The sequence below is a fragment of the Tinamus guttatus genome, unplaced genomic scaffold (genome assembly GCF_059628265.1).
Source record: "Tinamus guttatus ecotype Peru unplaced genomic scaffold, ASM5962826v1 Tinamus_guttatus_pri_ptg000121l, whole genome shotgun sequence".
Lineage (NCBI taxonomy): Eukaryota > Metazoa > Chordata > Aves > Tinamiformes > Tinamidae > Tinamus > Tinamus guttatus.
The window spans coordinates 12,501-28,019 of NW_028288655.1; the positions used below are offsets into that span (position 1 = coordinate 12,501).

At 39.8% G+C, this 15,519-nt stretch overlaps 1 protein-coding gene across 1 annotated transcript; it reads left to right on the plus strand.

Annotated features, from left to right (window-relative positions):
- The first annotated feature begins 1,457 nt into the window (after positions 1 to 1,457).
- On the plus strand, positions 1,458 to 6,860 carry TBCA (tubulin folding cofactor A). The gene is made up of 3 exons (XM_010225833.2): positions 1,458 to 1,611; positions 5,193 to 5,279; positions 6,615 to 6,860. Exons 1-3 carry the CDS (start codon positions 1,525 to 1,527, stop codon positions 6,693 to 6,695), a joined length of 255 nt encoding a protein of 84 aa, XP_010224135.2. The 5' UTR covers positions 1,458 to 1,524; the 3' UTR covers positions 6,696 to 6,860.
- Positions 6,861 to 15,519: the final 8,659 nt, after the last annotated feature.

Sequence of the window (15,519 nt, forward strand, 5' to 3'; positions counted from 1 at the left end):
GTTTACATTAGAATCTCAGCCTTTGTTTTTGTCTTGAAAGCACCCGCCAGGAATTGCTTCATTCTTCTCCAGATCCGGAAGGATAATTTGGACTAAATCTGACATTATGTGGTTCAGCATGTAGGTATATGAATGTGGAATTACTGTGCAAAAATTGCTACAGAGCATCAATCTAGACTATCTTAATATTCCCTTCTGACCTTCAGATTTTTTTATGTTTATCAGTTGCTGGTTTTGACTGAGCCTGTGGAAAAAAAAAAACTCACTTTGCTTCTGAAACAGAAATTGCCTTGCATATTGAAGTCAGATAAAATCCTGCTAGTCTCACAAGATTGAACTTCATTGTTGCTTTTATCCACATTTTAAGACCTACAAATATTCTTAGCTTGTGTATTTTTACCGGCATTTAGGGTCTGCATTTCTTTGATAACCTCAAACATTACTTTCAAGGCATTTTTTCCAGTAGCACCAGAAATTTGTTGTACATATTCTTATCAGCTTGTTGTGTTCTTCTCTATAGGAAATGCAGGAAAAAAGACAGAAAAAAACATTACTCTGAAATGTACATTTGTTAGCAAAAAGCATCCTGCTTCCAAACATGGATCCATCATTAGGATTAAAATTCAGATTTCTTTTCCTTTGAAAAATAGGTCATAAAAAAAAATGCTATGAGGTAAATTACAGAAATGCTACTTTTGACTCCAAAACTACCATCAATACAAACACAAGGCTAGGATCCACAGGGCTATCAGGCTATCATGTTATTTGGGAAAGTTTTAGTAGTTTGTGCCAAAACTGGTATATGAAATATTGTATTTAATGGTGTGACATGTAATTGCAATGAGGAAAAATATTTGGATTGTAGTCTGTGAGCCTGAAACTGCTGTTTCGTTTCACTTGAAAGTAGTACCTTTTTAAAAAAGTTACTACTGTGAAGAATGGCACCTTATCATCTTTCTCCTGAGGGGCTGTGCTTGGTGCCATTACTGGCATTATTTAGCAAGTGTAAAATTTTCAAAACCTGGATTATACTGTGAAGCTCTGACAGAAGCTGCTGTAAAAGCTGAGGAAATCAATGTTGCCTATGTAGACATCTTAATATCTTAATACGTAGCTTGTTTCAGCTTTCTGTGATGTGATTTTTTTTTTGAGATGCAAAGATAGCTTTCCTCTTCATTAGCTGTCGTCCAGATCTACAAAGCAACTCCTTTTCTTTTTCTTTTATGCATTTGAAATGAAGTCCTAATATAGAGATTTTTAGGATACTCTACTTGGAATCTTGAAAATAAAAACATTATTATTGAAAATATTGTTAAAAGAACTACTGTACATAATAGCTAAATGCAGAATTTCATAAATTCAACTCTTTGAAATGTTGAACAGCCTTTCTTTGTAAAAACTCTAATATCTCAGAGGGCTGCAGCTTTCAGGTTTGTTTTTATTCAGTGATGTAACCTTTTACCACAATGGGGCAAAATTAACACAATCACTTGGTTTAATTGCAGGCTGGCAAAAGAAAAGGTTATGTATGAAAAAGAAGCAAAACAGCAAGAAGAAAAGATTGAAAAAATGAAAGCTGAAGCATGTGATGATTATGGAATTAAGAAGCAGGTAAATTAAGTTTGTAGTCTTTTTTTTCTTCTTTGCTTTGTTTTAATCATAGTCATCCTTAAATCAGAGAATATCCTGTACCTCTTTCCAGACTCCTGTCATGTGAACACTAGACTGAAAGTTCTGTTAATTGTGAAAATCAAAACTTGCATTTGCAGAAACTTCCTTTCCTCCAAAATATTAAATTATATGGCAATTGGGCGCTTGCTGATGGTATGGCTATTACTACCATTGGGTAGGAAGCCATCATGAGCACTATTCCTCAAAAATGCCAAGCACCTGAAAAGAACTGTTCTGGCTAAATTAGGTTAATTAAGTGCTTGGTGGTAAGCGTGAATGTAACTGTTAGCTCCCAGTAGCTGGCGTGTGTTTCGCACACAGAGAGCAATGGGTAGGTTAACTCCTAGCAGCTGTTGGAATTGTTGGGGTCACTCGCTGGAAATGTGCTTGCTGCAGTTTCATGTGCTCCAAAGGTTCATTTAGAGTCTCAGTTACAGTTACCATAGGTGGAATTTCCTGCCAGGTTGCCCACAAAGGACAGTTGGTTGCAGGCAGTTGGTCCATGGAGTTTTGGAAGAAGAGAGAATGTCAGGTTTCCTTGTCACTGAAAGAAGGGAGGTTGGGGAGGGTTGTTTGTTTTCCTTATAGAAATTTGGCATGTCTAAGTGTTTGTTTGTTTCTCCCAAGTAAGTTTGCTAAATTTAACCATGCTTCTCCCTCCCCATGAGCATTTTCCAGCTATATTCACTTAAATCTTCACAGAAACAGTAAATTAGAACAGTGGAAAGATAGGTTTAAGAACCTGAAAATAAAAACTAACAAAAACAAGTTAGGAACAAACCTTTTAGAAGAAGCTACAACAAATTCCTGAATAAATTCAGTTGTCAATCCATGTGTGCACGGCCTGCTTTGTTTTCATTATAACATGGGAAAGAAACACAAATGTAGAATTTGCAGAAAACTTTATATATATATATATTCAGCTTCGTAAATTCTGAACATGACTTCTGCAGAGACTCACCAAAAACCATGACTGGTTCCACCAAGTAATGCAGTTGTACTGCGATGTGGCTTTCTTTAGTAATGAAGCTTTATTTTCTACACAATTCTAATGATTCACAATATATAAAAATTTTTCACAGGATTTTCTGATACTTTATCTGTCATAAAAACTTTTTCACTCTAGCCACCCAGGAGTGCAGACTAACAGGACGAAACAGTATTCATGCTTTTATGACTTCTGATTTGTCCTGAATTTAATGAACTCCCTTTACAAGCTAATGTGAGTGTGAGTGTGGGAGGAGTGTCAGGTACCAACTACTGGATTCCTCTCAGTGGAGATACACAGTTGCAGTTAACTATCAGTGTTTTGATTAATTAATCGCAGAACCACAGAATGCGTAGGGTTGGAAGAGACCTCTAGAGATCATCTAGTCCAACCCCTGCTCCAGCAGGGACACCCAGAGCACGTGGCACCGGGTGGCATCCAGGCGGGTTTGGAAGAGACTCCACAACCTCTCTGGGCAGCCTGTTCCAGGGCTCAATGATTGATTTTTTTTTAATAGTTATCCTAGAATTCTAAATGGCTTCTCCAAAATGAAGCGAACATCTAATGAATTCAACATAGAATTTAATGTCTGCTTGCTATAAATACAGTCTTGCTAATAGTGCTTTTTTGAGTATTAGCAAAAAAAAAAAATTTCTCTTACTTTGAGTAGGAGATAGAAAGGTATTTCCTGAAAAAGCGATAACAGACATATACCTGGAAGTCATTTATGTTGCTTGGGGAAAATCAGCGTGAAAGATGAGAGTGAGCTGTGTATCTCACTACGGAGCACTGGCACTTGCTCAGCAGTTTTTTCGTTTTGGTGGTCTGTTCAGGCACTGGAGAAGTTCTCCAGTTACCTCAGGTGGGCTTCTCAATTTTTAATTCTTGCCACCCCACACCCTACCAGTTTAAACATAAAGGTTTTGGTCTTCTTACAAATCAAGTACAAGAAGATGGGATGAAACATCTAGTTCCACTGCAGTGTGATTTCTTTCATAATCCCTTGGATTTTCCCTAAGAATGGGTGACCTCTGCTTAATAATCTGACCTCAGTAGCTCTAGCTATTCAGGTAAAGAGGCAGTGAAAATGCTAACAAGGAATCTGATGTTTCACTTATGTTTTTGGATAATGTCCTTAGCTAGTACAGATTAGTCTCTTTAAAAATTTAGCAACCAGTGGGACAAGAGAAGGTTAATTTCACCTCTCCTCTACTCTACTGGAAAACAGGGAAGAAAGGGGAAAAAAAAGAATAAGAAGAAACAGCTTCCATCTTTTTGAAGCTGATGAAGCTTTTTTGCTCTTACTATATGTATAGCCTTCCTTAGGCTGAAGGAAATTGCTTCCTGTTGCAGAATACATGGTATTGGTGCTCTTAAACAGTAGTATTTGTATCTATTCGAAGCATATTCTTAAAGTTTCAAAAAAATGGTGTTTTAATGTAATGTAAGTGCTTGGACGATCCTGAATACAAAAGGACTCTCTTTATGCATGAATAAGTTCTTAGTCATAGCTCATCTTCCTTTAAGAGACTGGTGTTTCCTTTCCTTTGGGGTGCTCCCAAAATCTTCAGCCTTTACACTGAAAGGAATATGCAATGCAGGGATGACATTTAAAGTGAAAGGCTTCTGTTCCTGGTTATCCTGAATGCAGAAGTGTTTTAGTACTTTAATGTCTAACTGATTAACATTACTGAACAACTCTGCACACCTTTTCTGTTTGGTGGATGGATTTGAGGTTCAGAAATGTTCCATGAAATAAGTGCTCCCTTATATAAATCTGAAGTTGTTTTCTGTAGGTGGAGGCAGGATGTTCAGATTCAGTGGGGTGCCAGTTTAGTAATTTTGTTCAAAGTGCATGGTGAGAATAATCTTTCTCCTAAAATGAAGCACAAGGATAAGTAATAACTTTTTATGCATGATAAGCATCAAAAATATGAGCCTGCTGGTCTTTGCTTTTCATTTTTCTTTACCTTTGTCTTTCAGTCAGAGCCTCCTGCAGTGTGCACACAATGTGATCAATAACTCAATAACTTTTTTCATGCAGTAATTATCTCTATGTGGTATTATCTGAACACTGTTTTTCTTTATTACCCAAAAGATGCAGGAGATATTTATATAACCAGCTGATCCCATTTTGGATGAAGCTGCTTCATGACAGCAGGAGAAAGTTTGTTCTAAATAGCCTTTTTTAACAAATGCTACAGGGAAACCCTACCAAGCTATATTACTTATTTTTAAGGGAAAAAATATTCTAAATACATTTTTTTTCTCCACTTAATAAATTGTATTTAATTAAACACAAAGGAAATGGAAGTGTGTTGTAAAATCTTTATTAATATACATTAACAGAATTTTAAACAATTATGCAAAGTCAGTACATTTTAATAAAAAACCCAATGCAGAAAATATGCAACTGTACTGAAGTTGCTAGATGATGACTGAGCTACTGAGTTTTCAAAGTAAAAGCTCATTTTAAAAAGTAAAACTTCTCTCTGGAATGTGTTTTCATTTCATTGGCTTCTACTTTTCACAGATTGAGATTTTGCAAGAATCACGCATGATGATCCCAGACTGCCAACGCAGACTAGAAGTTGCACACGCAGATCTCGCGCAACTGTTAGTAAGTACCGCCCCAAAAGCTGCTTCTCACATACTGACACCTCGCACAGTACAGTGTTCTTTCTCTACTGAAGCTATATAAATGTGTTTAGCCTGCAGTGTAATTTAAGTATAATAAATTTACTTGTTAAAAAAAATGTAAATTGCTTAGAGGTTCCAAGACTGCCATCCTATAATATACCAGTATTCCACTTTGCATAACTGTCTATGTAGATTTGGTCTGCAATATGCAAAAGTATGTGTGTTACAATGCTAGAAATGGCCTCTAATGGAATGCCTCCCTAACAATGCACTTAAGTACTGAGCTCACTGAATTCTGTACTTATTACACATTCAGGTAAAATAGTTTACCTGCTTATCACCCCTTTGGTGGGAATATATATAATATGCTTCTGCTGACCTGAAATGTTCAAAAATACTTTGCTAAACATTTACTTTGTTATGGGTAAATGAAACACACAAAAAAACAACAGCAGAAGTCCTTGCTGTGTAGTGCTTATGTGATTTATAGTGAGGTGGGCATGAGTGCTCCATTTGTAGAATATGAATAAATAGTATCTTGTACAAACAGTTTCAGGGTAAGTAAAATAAGCTTTTGGAGATTATCAAGCTCACTTTAAAAGCAGATTTTTCACCAAGAATTCTGCTACAGCTGTAAATGTTACCATGGAGCTGATACTACACAATGCAAATTAAGCCTCTGACACCTGATTGTAAAAATGTAACAATGATCAGTTAGGACTCTCTTTTCAAAGGAATGTCGCCTCAAGGCGACATGCCCCTAGTGCCTTCCAAAAGAGATGTTCAGTATTGCCAGGATCAGGCTCTTTTTGTCATGCCGAAAACTTAACATGACAGTTAGCATTGGGGGATGCAGAAGTTATTTATACTGGATGCCATGAATATGTACAACCTGGCATGCAAATTTAAACTGAGAAATGCAAGCACAGAGGGGTTGTATTTTCTTTAAAGAATTCAGCTTTCTTGAAGCTAACTTAATTTCTGTTGTTATCTTACCTTCTTTTTTTTTTAATATAACTAAAGAAGTTTAAAAAAGCTTAGGTTTTTTTCCTACTCATACTCTCGTTCTGAGTTCTACCGACATTGATTCCAATGCCGATGTACTTGTTTTTGAGTATTTATTACACACATTTTGAGTATTTATACACACAGGCCTACTCACACATGACTGCCATTATACTTTAAACCTGTGCTTGGATCATGTAGAACTAATATGCTCAGTTTTGATGTAACCTTTTTGCTTCATGGTTTCCTTCTTATATTTAGTCACATGTCAGTTATTATTAAAGTACTCAAAGGCTCTTTTTAATTCCAGGAAAATGAAAAAGAATTGGAAGAAGCTGAAGAGTATAAAGAAGCACGTTCCATACTGGAGTCAGTGAAGCTGGAAGCTTAGAAGTTTTTCAGTACTCTCTTCATATGCATTAGCATTGGGCCCATTCCACACTTCTGTTTGACCACAGCTCTCTCAATATTGTTGACTTGCTAAGGTTCCCTTTGTGCAAATAACTTAGCCTTTCTCTAACTCCAAAATGCCTTGAATAAAGGATGTTCTGAAACAGCTGTGTGTTCCATATTCAGGCAAAATACAAATATTGCCAATTCACCTCAATTACAGAAAGAATATCAAAAATGTATTTAATAGTGTGATAGTTAATATAAAAACTTTACTCTGGCCAATTCAGGCTAAGAAACAGAGTACAGTTCAAGCATCTAGCTGTATAAGAAACATAACAAGTAAATAAATGCTTTAGAAGCACCTTATGTTGGAAATAGAATCATAGAATCACAGAATGCTTAAGATTGGAAGGGACCTCTAGAGGTCATCTAGTCCAACCCCCCTGCACACACAGGGTCACCTAGAGCACGTGGCACAGGACTGCGTCCAAGCGGGTTTGGAAGATCTCCAGAGAAGGAGACTCCACAACCTCTCTGGGCAGCCTGTTCCAGTGCTCTGTCACCCTCACTGTTAAAAAATTTTTCCTTAAGTTCCTGTGGAACTTTTGGTGTTTCAGTTTGTGGCCATTACCTCTAGTTCTGTCAGTGGCCACCAGTGAAAAGAGGCCAGCACCATCCTCCTCACTGCCTCCCCTGAGGTACTTATAGACACTGATCAGGTCCCCTCTCAGCCTTCTCTTCTCCAGGCTGAACAGGCCCAGCTTGAAAATATTTTCAAGCTATTACAGTAATCTGTATTGAAACATTGGATGGACTAAATGACCCCAAGTCACTCATTTTTCCCTGTGGCACTATTTACCTGCGATTATAACAAAGTATTACTTCTTGTTTCCTTTTGAATACAAGGCAGGAATAATCCCAAAACTTTCTTAAATTGCCTGGAGTTGATTTGTAGAACCCAGTTCACATTATTATGATTAATCAAGACTGAGTTGCTTTTCTCAAGAAATAAAATTTAGCAGCTCCCTAGTGTGTTGTCAGCTGTACTTACTGGTAGAAGTGCTGAAGTGAGCCTTTTGGTAGAAGCTCTGAAGAAAACCTTTCTCCCGAAAGCCCAGCTGCTCTAGGTGTGACTTCTCTTTGAGCAAAGTTTAAAACCTGGAAGGAGAGAGCGAACTAATGGGTATGGGGACAATGCTTAATCTGCCTGGAGGACAATTAAAACATTGTGTACAAAACCTGCAGCTCTTCCAGGATGACTTCTCTAATTTTTATAGTTTTTTGGCATGTTCTTTAAGGGCAAAAAAGCACAGCATATCTTTTGTGTGGTGCTATATGGAATAGTCTAATAAAATCTTTTGTTAATGTGCCTGGGTTCATGTAAACTGCAGTTTCACCTACCTCTATGTGCCTTTAGCAGCTGCCTGCTCTGCACCCAGCGATAAACACACGTTGGTACTGATAAAAGTCATGGTGCAGTACTGTGGTATGTCTTCATACCCATCTTATTTCAGGTAAGACACAAACAATGCAGATAACAGCATTACAGCAGTATAAGTAACATCATAATCACTCACTGCTACTCCTTTGAAAAAGTTGGAGATGTCAGTCCAGAGCAAGCTCTTGCTTTTAAAACAGAGCAAAAATTCAAGAAAATAGGAGTCTTAACTAAAATCATCTTGTTCTGCTGCTAGGTGTTCATCAAGAATAAGAAGTCCTCTCCTCACCCCTCTTAAGCATTGCCCTGACTAGCTATCAACAACGCAGGATTTCTGGCTGACCGCAGACTGATCTGTTTTTGAAGCAGTGACTTACCCTGGATAGTGCCAAGAAGCAGAGCCATTTGTGAAAGTCCAGGTTTCACAGAAGCGTGTCCTACCTTCCCAGCAGCATTGTGTCCCAGATGCCTAATGGCTGCACAGCAGCAAAGGACATTTTGCCTTGCTCGCAGTTCAGGTGAGCAGCTCTTGAGGAGAGAACCTGTCTTTTCTACACACTTCAGTCAGGTGCTTCTGCAGCCCTTCACGGCAGCTGAGGGGACAAAGCAGCCCAGCCTTAGCCAACCAGCTGCAGCCTGCGTAGCCGTGATCCTACTTAGCAAATGCTTGAGGGTAGTGAGGGGGGCCTGCGGCGAGATGGTGAGCTGAAGAGGGGTGTTGGGGAGGAGGTAGAATAAAGTAGAATTAAAAACAACAACAACAAAACCTTCCATTTTGAAGAAATAATACACATTCCTGAAAAGCAAACCCCCAGGAGAATGAAATACAGCTGCTGACTTCCACATTCCTCAGTGTGATAGGTTCTGGGGTAGAATATTTCGTCATGTCTGGTTGTCAGGACCCAAACCATGTTGCGTATTTATTTTTTTCCTAGATATTTTCCAGTTAACACACACAGTGAAGTAAAAAAAGAGCTAAACCAAATATTTTAGAAGGCAGTTTTCAATAGAAGACTTCTCAGATTTCCTCTTGCACAGTTGAGATTCCTGTCCTCTGGCTTTAGGGGATGCTCTGATCTATAGTTCTACCAACAATCTGAGCAAGAGCAATCTGATACAAACTTGGAACAATCACCTGGACGCAGGTATTTTTCAAGTCTTCATTCCGTTGCATATTGAAAACAGAAAGCAGCTTCAAAACTCTTCCATTTGTCCTCCAATTTAAACTTCCTTCACTTGAAAAACCTCCACAACACTCAGGTAATTACTTGTAACTAGCTAATTTACAGGCTGATTGCTTTTGATATGTTACTATTTTTTTTTTAATTAATAAACAGCAACAATTTTCCAAGGATTCTTTGAAGGTAAGTTTCTTAGCTTCAAAAAGTAGTCTCTGACAGCTCTCTGATAACAGAACATCTCAAAATAAAGTCCCTCACAATATTTTACGTAAGCAACAAGACTTATAAATTATTAGCACTACTTTGGGGGTTGTTTTTTATGGTGTTTATGCTCTGGAGAAAGCTCTAAGATAGGAGCCTAATTTTCTCCCGAAAAAAACACATGGTGTCGTTAAGAATCCAGGAAATCCCCACACTTTAGCATGAGCCATAGAAAACACACAGTAGGTCATACATCCTTTCTTCACCCCTATTCTTTCAACCCTAATTTAACTCCAGGAGCTCTAAGCTGTACCTCTTTCTGATTGGGATTTGTAGTCTAAATTGCTTCCTCAAGTCAGATGCTTTTCAGTTATTTCTCCCAAATATAAGCTGCTTCCTTTCACTCTTTTATTCATTAGCCAAACAGCCACTGTTACGGAAATAAGAATAAGAATATGGAAATTATTTTTACTGGTGGCCACAGTGTCCTCAAGAGACCAACCAGCACCAGAGGCAGGACAATCAAAATATAACACTCACCAACCTATATTGTAAAAAAAAGGCAAAGGGAGTGACTTGGGAAGTGTATGAAATGGGGTGCAGAGTCTGTGCCAGAAGCACTTACCCAAGGAGCATCCCCATGTAGAGAGCATTCCTGGACATAGTTTACTGGGATAAAAGACACTACACTTTTTTTTTTTTTTCTCCATTAAAACATTGCCCGGAGTTGAATCACCCTCACTGTTATCGCACACCAGCGACAGGAAAGGCACCTGAAGGTGGACAAAGCAAAGACATGTCCTGCTGCCGAACCCTCGGGAAAGGCAGGACTCCCTGCAGGGGAAGTGAACTGCTCCAAGGTCCTGCTCACCACAGCAGCAGTGAAGAAGGGCTGCCCAGAGCCCCTCCAGGGAGGGCATCTCAGCCTTGCCCACCAGACCTGGCAAACCCTGCACTGCACAGTGCAAAGCAGGGGACTGAAAAAAAGCTGAAAATGGGCTTCCTCACAAAAGAAGAAGAAAAAAAAAAGGCTTCTCTCTTCTATGCATAGTCACAGCTACGCTGCTTTACTGTACGGCACGCAGGCCTCACACCAACTGCAAACGATGGACTAAGGACTGCAAAGGAGACCGCACAGGACCTGTGCATCTCCTGCCTCCTTCCTGTTTTTCAAATACATCTTCAACCACACTTGAACTTAGAAAATTACTTCTTAATATGTCGCTTGGTCCCGCATTTTGTATTGAATGTCAAAGCTCGCCAAAGTCCAAAATCCAGAAACAATTAGTGTAGGTATTACATTTACTGAGAGGAAGAAAAATGTTAACTTTGCAACAGTTTGATTTCCTTCCTGTGCTGAAATTCCTAGAGATGTTACATTTGGCAGAAGGAAACCCAATGACCCACAGAAACAGCCTCAATCAGTAAGGTTAACAGAAGACATATAGGTTGAAATTGAAAAAAAAAAAAAAGCATATTATATTTATATCAATTACAACTTGTTCCCCATTTCAACAAAAGGAAATAAAACACTCTCATCCTGCCTAACAATCCAGTGGCCTCCTCCTGCCCTAGCTTAATTAGTGGCAAATTTCACCACAGCTCTCCATAAGCAATCAAAAAGACTAGCTAATTAAAAAAGTAATTAGTTTACACAGATGGATGAGAGTGGTTAGATTAGTTTATGAAAATAATGTGAAACTCCTCTAGATGCTTTTAGTGCCTCGACTTCCTGCTGTTCATGGGTTCTACACTCCCCCAGGCTGAGGGACAGGCAGGGGCACAAGGGCCAGTAGCCAATGCTCAAGAAAAAAGTGTAAAAACCTGTGATCTCTGCCCACAGCTGGGCACAGGTACCAAAGGGAGCAGAAGGGACTCCCTCTGCTGAAGGCTGGATCGTGGCCAACAGCCGCTCACAGACCTCACCTCCGTGAATGTATCAAATACGATTTATGCAAGCGCAATGTTTAAGGGAAAAAAAAAAAGCATAAGAAACCAGAGATCACTAGAGACTAAATTGCTTTCTAAACAGTGTAAAAAATAGTTAAAATATAACTGTCGCTCTTAGCTGAGCAAATTAAAAAGCTGTAAACCTAAGTTTTTAACTCTTTTAAATTAAGAAGCTATAAAAGAAAATGAAGTTTTGAGCAGTAGCAATGAAAAGACACAACTACCTGTACTAACTGCTCTACTTGTTTTTAAAGCAGACAGAGCAGCAGCTCCAATTTCTTTGGCTCTGCTATTTGTGGAGCACTACCCCTGGTCCAGAAGAACGTTGAATCAGGTGTAAATTCCTGGCTATTGCAGGCTCACAAGTCACAGAACCCTATGCTGAAGACATCAGAAACTGATGCATCCCTTAGTTGCACTAAATGGAAATAAAGAGGAAAACAAAAAAAGCTCAAGAAGTGACCAGAATAAAGGTATTTTCACACCAAAGCTAACAGAACCCAGACTACTTGGTAAAAAACAATTTAAAATCAATGCAATGTTACCAACACACTGTTCCAACAACCTACAGAGCGAGATGCTGAACCCAGCCCAAGAGCAGTTGCACAGATGGCATCTAAAGAGCCATCACGTTAGATCCCCGTGTGCCAGAACCTGTACAAATAAAAAGGAGTTATGGTCTCCATATTCATGTGAACAGGTGAATCAGACAAGAAACGCTAAAAAACAAAACAACAACAACAACAACAACAACAAACAGAGAAAGACAGTAACCAAGGACTTAAGATTCTTACTCAGTAGGAACTGCATAAAGAGCTGAGTTGGTGTGGAAACTAAAGCAACTTTCCGTCCTTAAACTATAGTCTTCACAGTAAAATAAGTAACGCTAGACCAGAATGAAGACACATTGCAGAAATGAAGAGTCAATGCAAAGAAGGTCACGCAGTTTTGGTAAGATTGTACACGTCCTGCGGATAAAGAAAATACTTTAGTCCCTTTTGCACCACTCTTTTCACAAACCACTACTCCTTTTGAATGAAAAGCTCAGCCAGAACAGGGCCAATACTCTCAGTTTAGTCTTTCAAATATAAAACTTATAAAATATAAAACTTTCAAATATAAAACAAACATAGAATATAAAAAAGTTCTACTCCGCTGACTCGCTTATCTCAGTTGCATACTCCCATCCTCCAGCGAAAGTTAAGCAAACAAATTGCTACTGACTGCAGAAGCAAGAAACATTTTATCATAAAACCATGGATTGGTTGAGGTTGGCAGGGATCTCTGGAGATCACCTAGGTCATGCTCAAGCAGGGTCACCTAGAGCACATTGCCCAGGCCTATGCCCAGGTGACTGCTGAGGATGGTATCCTGTCCAAGGATGAAGATGCCACATTCTCTCTGGGCAACCTGTGACCTGTCTGGGCAACCTGTCACTGCTCAGTCATGCTCACAGTGAAGTTTTTCCTCATGTTCAAAATCATTTTAAAAAGGTTGATTCACATGCACAAGCCTTGGAAGTTCTTAAAGAGTCTTAAAGCAATGCAGAGCTTAATCGTCCCAAGACAGTATGCAGTGTGCTCTATTATAGATAGGTAATACTGTTAGCCAAGCAGAAGCCATTATCCTCTTAAAAAGAGGAGAATCACGCATGCTGTAAGATTAACACATAAAAAGGTGCTTTCAATCTTTAGCTGTTCTTTAAACAGCTTTAAATCTTCGGCACTAGAACTCAGGTTGTCAGCAGTGGGAAATCGGGCAGAAGTGTCCAAAGAGGGAAGGAAAGATGATGAGAAGGAAGAGTCAGGAAACCTCCTGGCAGGTAGTTACGCTGACTTCAGACACACAGCTCAGGGCAGAGAAGGAATCTGAATGCATCATTTTTGAGCCGGACAGAGAAACATGCCCTTGCAAAACCCAACAGTTTCCTGAAAGCTCATATTATTTGCCCAAAATGGTACGGAGGCCATATAATCAGAAAGGACCACATGTATCACCATTCAGGATAAAGCTTTTATAACGATGCTACAAGACAAAACACTCACCATCCTGTCGGCTGTTTTTTGAGATACCACTTGGTGAAAGAAGTTCTACAAATGCTTGTAAGACAAAGCCCTTTTTCCCCCTAGGAATCTCAATAAGCAGGCCAAGGAGCAAAACACAGAGCTCAAAAAGAACCCACTTACTCTGAGAGTATCGGGCTATTTTATCGCTGCCTCTCTAATTCTTCCCCAGCAGAGCAGAAGGAGACCTACTCTGAAGGCAGCAGAGGAGAGCAGTGACAGCCAGGAGCCCTCCGAAGTAAATAAGGCTGTTTGTAGAAGGTCTCCTCCCCCAGCAGGTCACCGTCCCCAGCACCAGGCTCTCCCTCCTGCAACCCCTCACTGTTCCATTAGCTGTAAAATGATGTGGCTTAGGAAGGAAGCGGAACTTCATTAACATTCAGAGAGACCGCTGTTGTACACAGAGGCTTGATTTGTTGATCACCACCAACAAAGAAGCCCCACATCGTGTTCTGACTCCTCCCTGATTTGGATGCCCTAACACATGGCCTTCTTCCTCCGCTTCCTCATCTTCAAAGTGCAGTGGAGATGGACAATAACAACTTTAGCACTGCCACCCTTGCTGTCAATGCTGAGAAAGAAAAGCTGGTGCCTCTGGTCTAGACCATCCCTAACACTTCCCAGCTGTGGGCCTGCCACTGCAGTAGGAAAAGCAGGGTACGATGGATGCACTGACCCAGTGGGTCTTTCACACAAGTCTTCCAAGATGCCACTGCTGCCATCAAGTTCTGTGTTTTCTAGGACAACAAGACTATGCTCTCTCTTGTTGCCATGACTCTATGGTTGCTTTCATGCAACTTTCCCACCCAAGTAACTCACCTGCAGTGGACTGCTGTTATGCCAGGTGAACCTAGTCAGCCATTCATCACACACATACTTCTTGTGATGTGTTATTGCTCCCTGTGTTGATGGAAAGCTCCTGTTAATCAGACAAGCACAGATGCAGATGAGGTTCCTGCACTGTCACAGGCTGCAATTACAAGCACATGCCACTCTTCGAACAAGGGAGGCAAAGGGAGTTTTAGGGGTCTGATAATTTCATGCCTGCTCACTACCGCACAGTTCAATAAAATATTATTTCAGTGCAGCACTCCAGTCCCTGAGCCCAAACACGCTCTATTCCTCCCAGTACACAAGGCATCTTCTCCCCATTGCCAAATTTGACTGTCCTCCACCTCTGTTGGACCATAAAGAAAAAAAGATAACTTTCCATAGTGTAGCTTTCCTAGCAATAGGGTACACAAAACTCTTCCCTTTTAGTTAAGAAAGATAGGCTTAACTGAGAAGAAATCCCAAATATTTACTCACATCTTGTATGATACCCCAACAGAGATGGAATATAAGAGAACTGTCCTAAAGTCAGGCCATTTTTAGGAGGTACTTCTCTGCTGGAGAATGTCAATTCAAAGAACAGAAGCTATCATCAAACATTGGCTACTGGGCAGACTAATAAGGAAGAGAGACATGGAGGGAAAGAGTTTGTGTTGCGTCAAAAAAGAAAGAAGCATGCAGGTAGCATGCAGGTAGCATGCAAGCAAGCAGCGTTAGAAGGAATGAAAATGAAACCCTAACAGAAAGCAGAAGAAAAATCTTTGAGAAAGCAGCTCTTTATCTTTTTATGGCAGTAACTGAGTCTCCTGATCTTTTCTTCCCCTCTCCCCCAAGCACTTTTTTTCCCCCAACAAAACCAATCACTCAAACACTCTAGGTGTTTCTTCCTAGAAGAAGCTCATTTAAAAACAAACGCAACCCCCCTCTTAATTTTGAGTTGCCCATTGATGCTACTTCTGAATTTCTAGCATGGATTATGGTCATATGTGTATGTACAATTAACGGGATATCCTGAGCTGGAGTCAGCCAGATCCTGCACATCTCCATCTTTCTAAAAAGCATTAAAAGTGGGAGCTGGACATCCTAGTGTATGTCCTCCCTGCATGCACCTCCTTGAAGCCCACAAACCCTCTGCCTCCAGGGATACTGTGACCGCAC

What these genes read in the sequence shown, in the direction of transcription:
- TBCA (XM_010225833.2), top strand. Translation starts at nt 1,525, where the DNA reads ATGTATGAAAAAGAAGCAAAACAGCAAGAAGAAAAGATTGAAAAAATG. An exon ending in ATTATGGAATTAAGAAGCAG is followed by an intron (nt 1,612 to 5,192) that starts GTAAATTAAGTT and finishes TACTTTTCACAG; the next exon opens with ATTGAGATTTTGCAAGAATC. An exon ending in CAGATCTCGCGCAACTGTTA is followed by an intron (nt 5,280 to 6,614) that starts GTAAGTACCGCC and finishes TTTTAATTCCAG; the next exon opens with GAAAATGAAAAAGAATTGGA.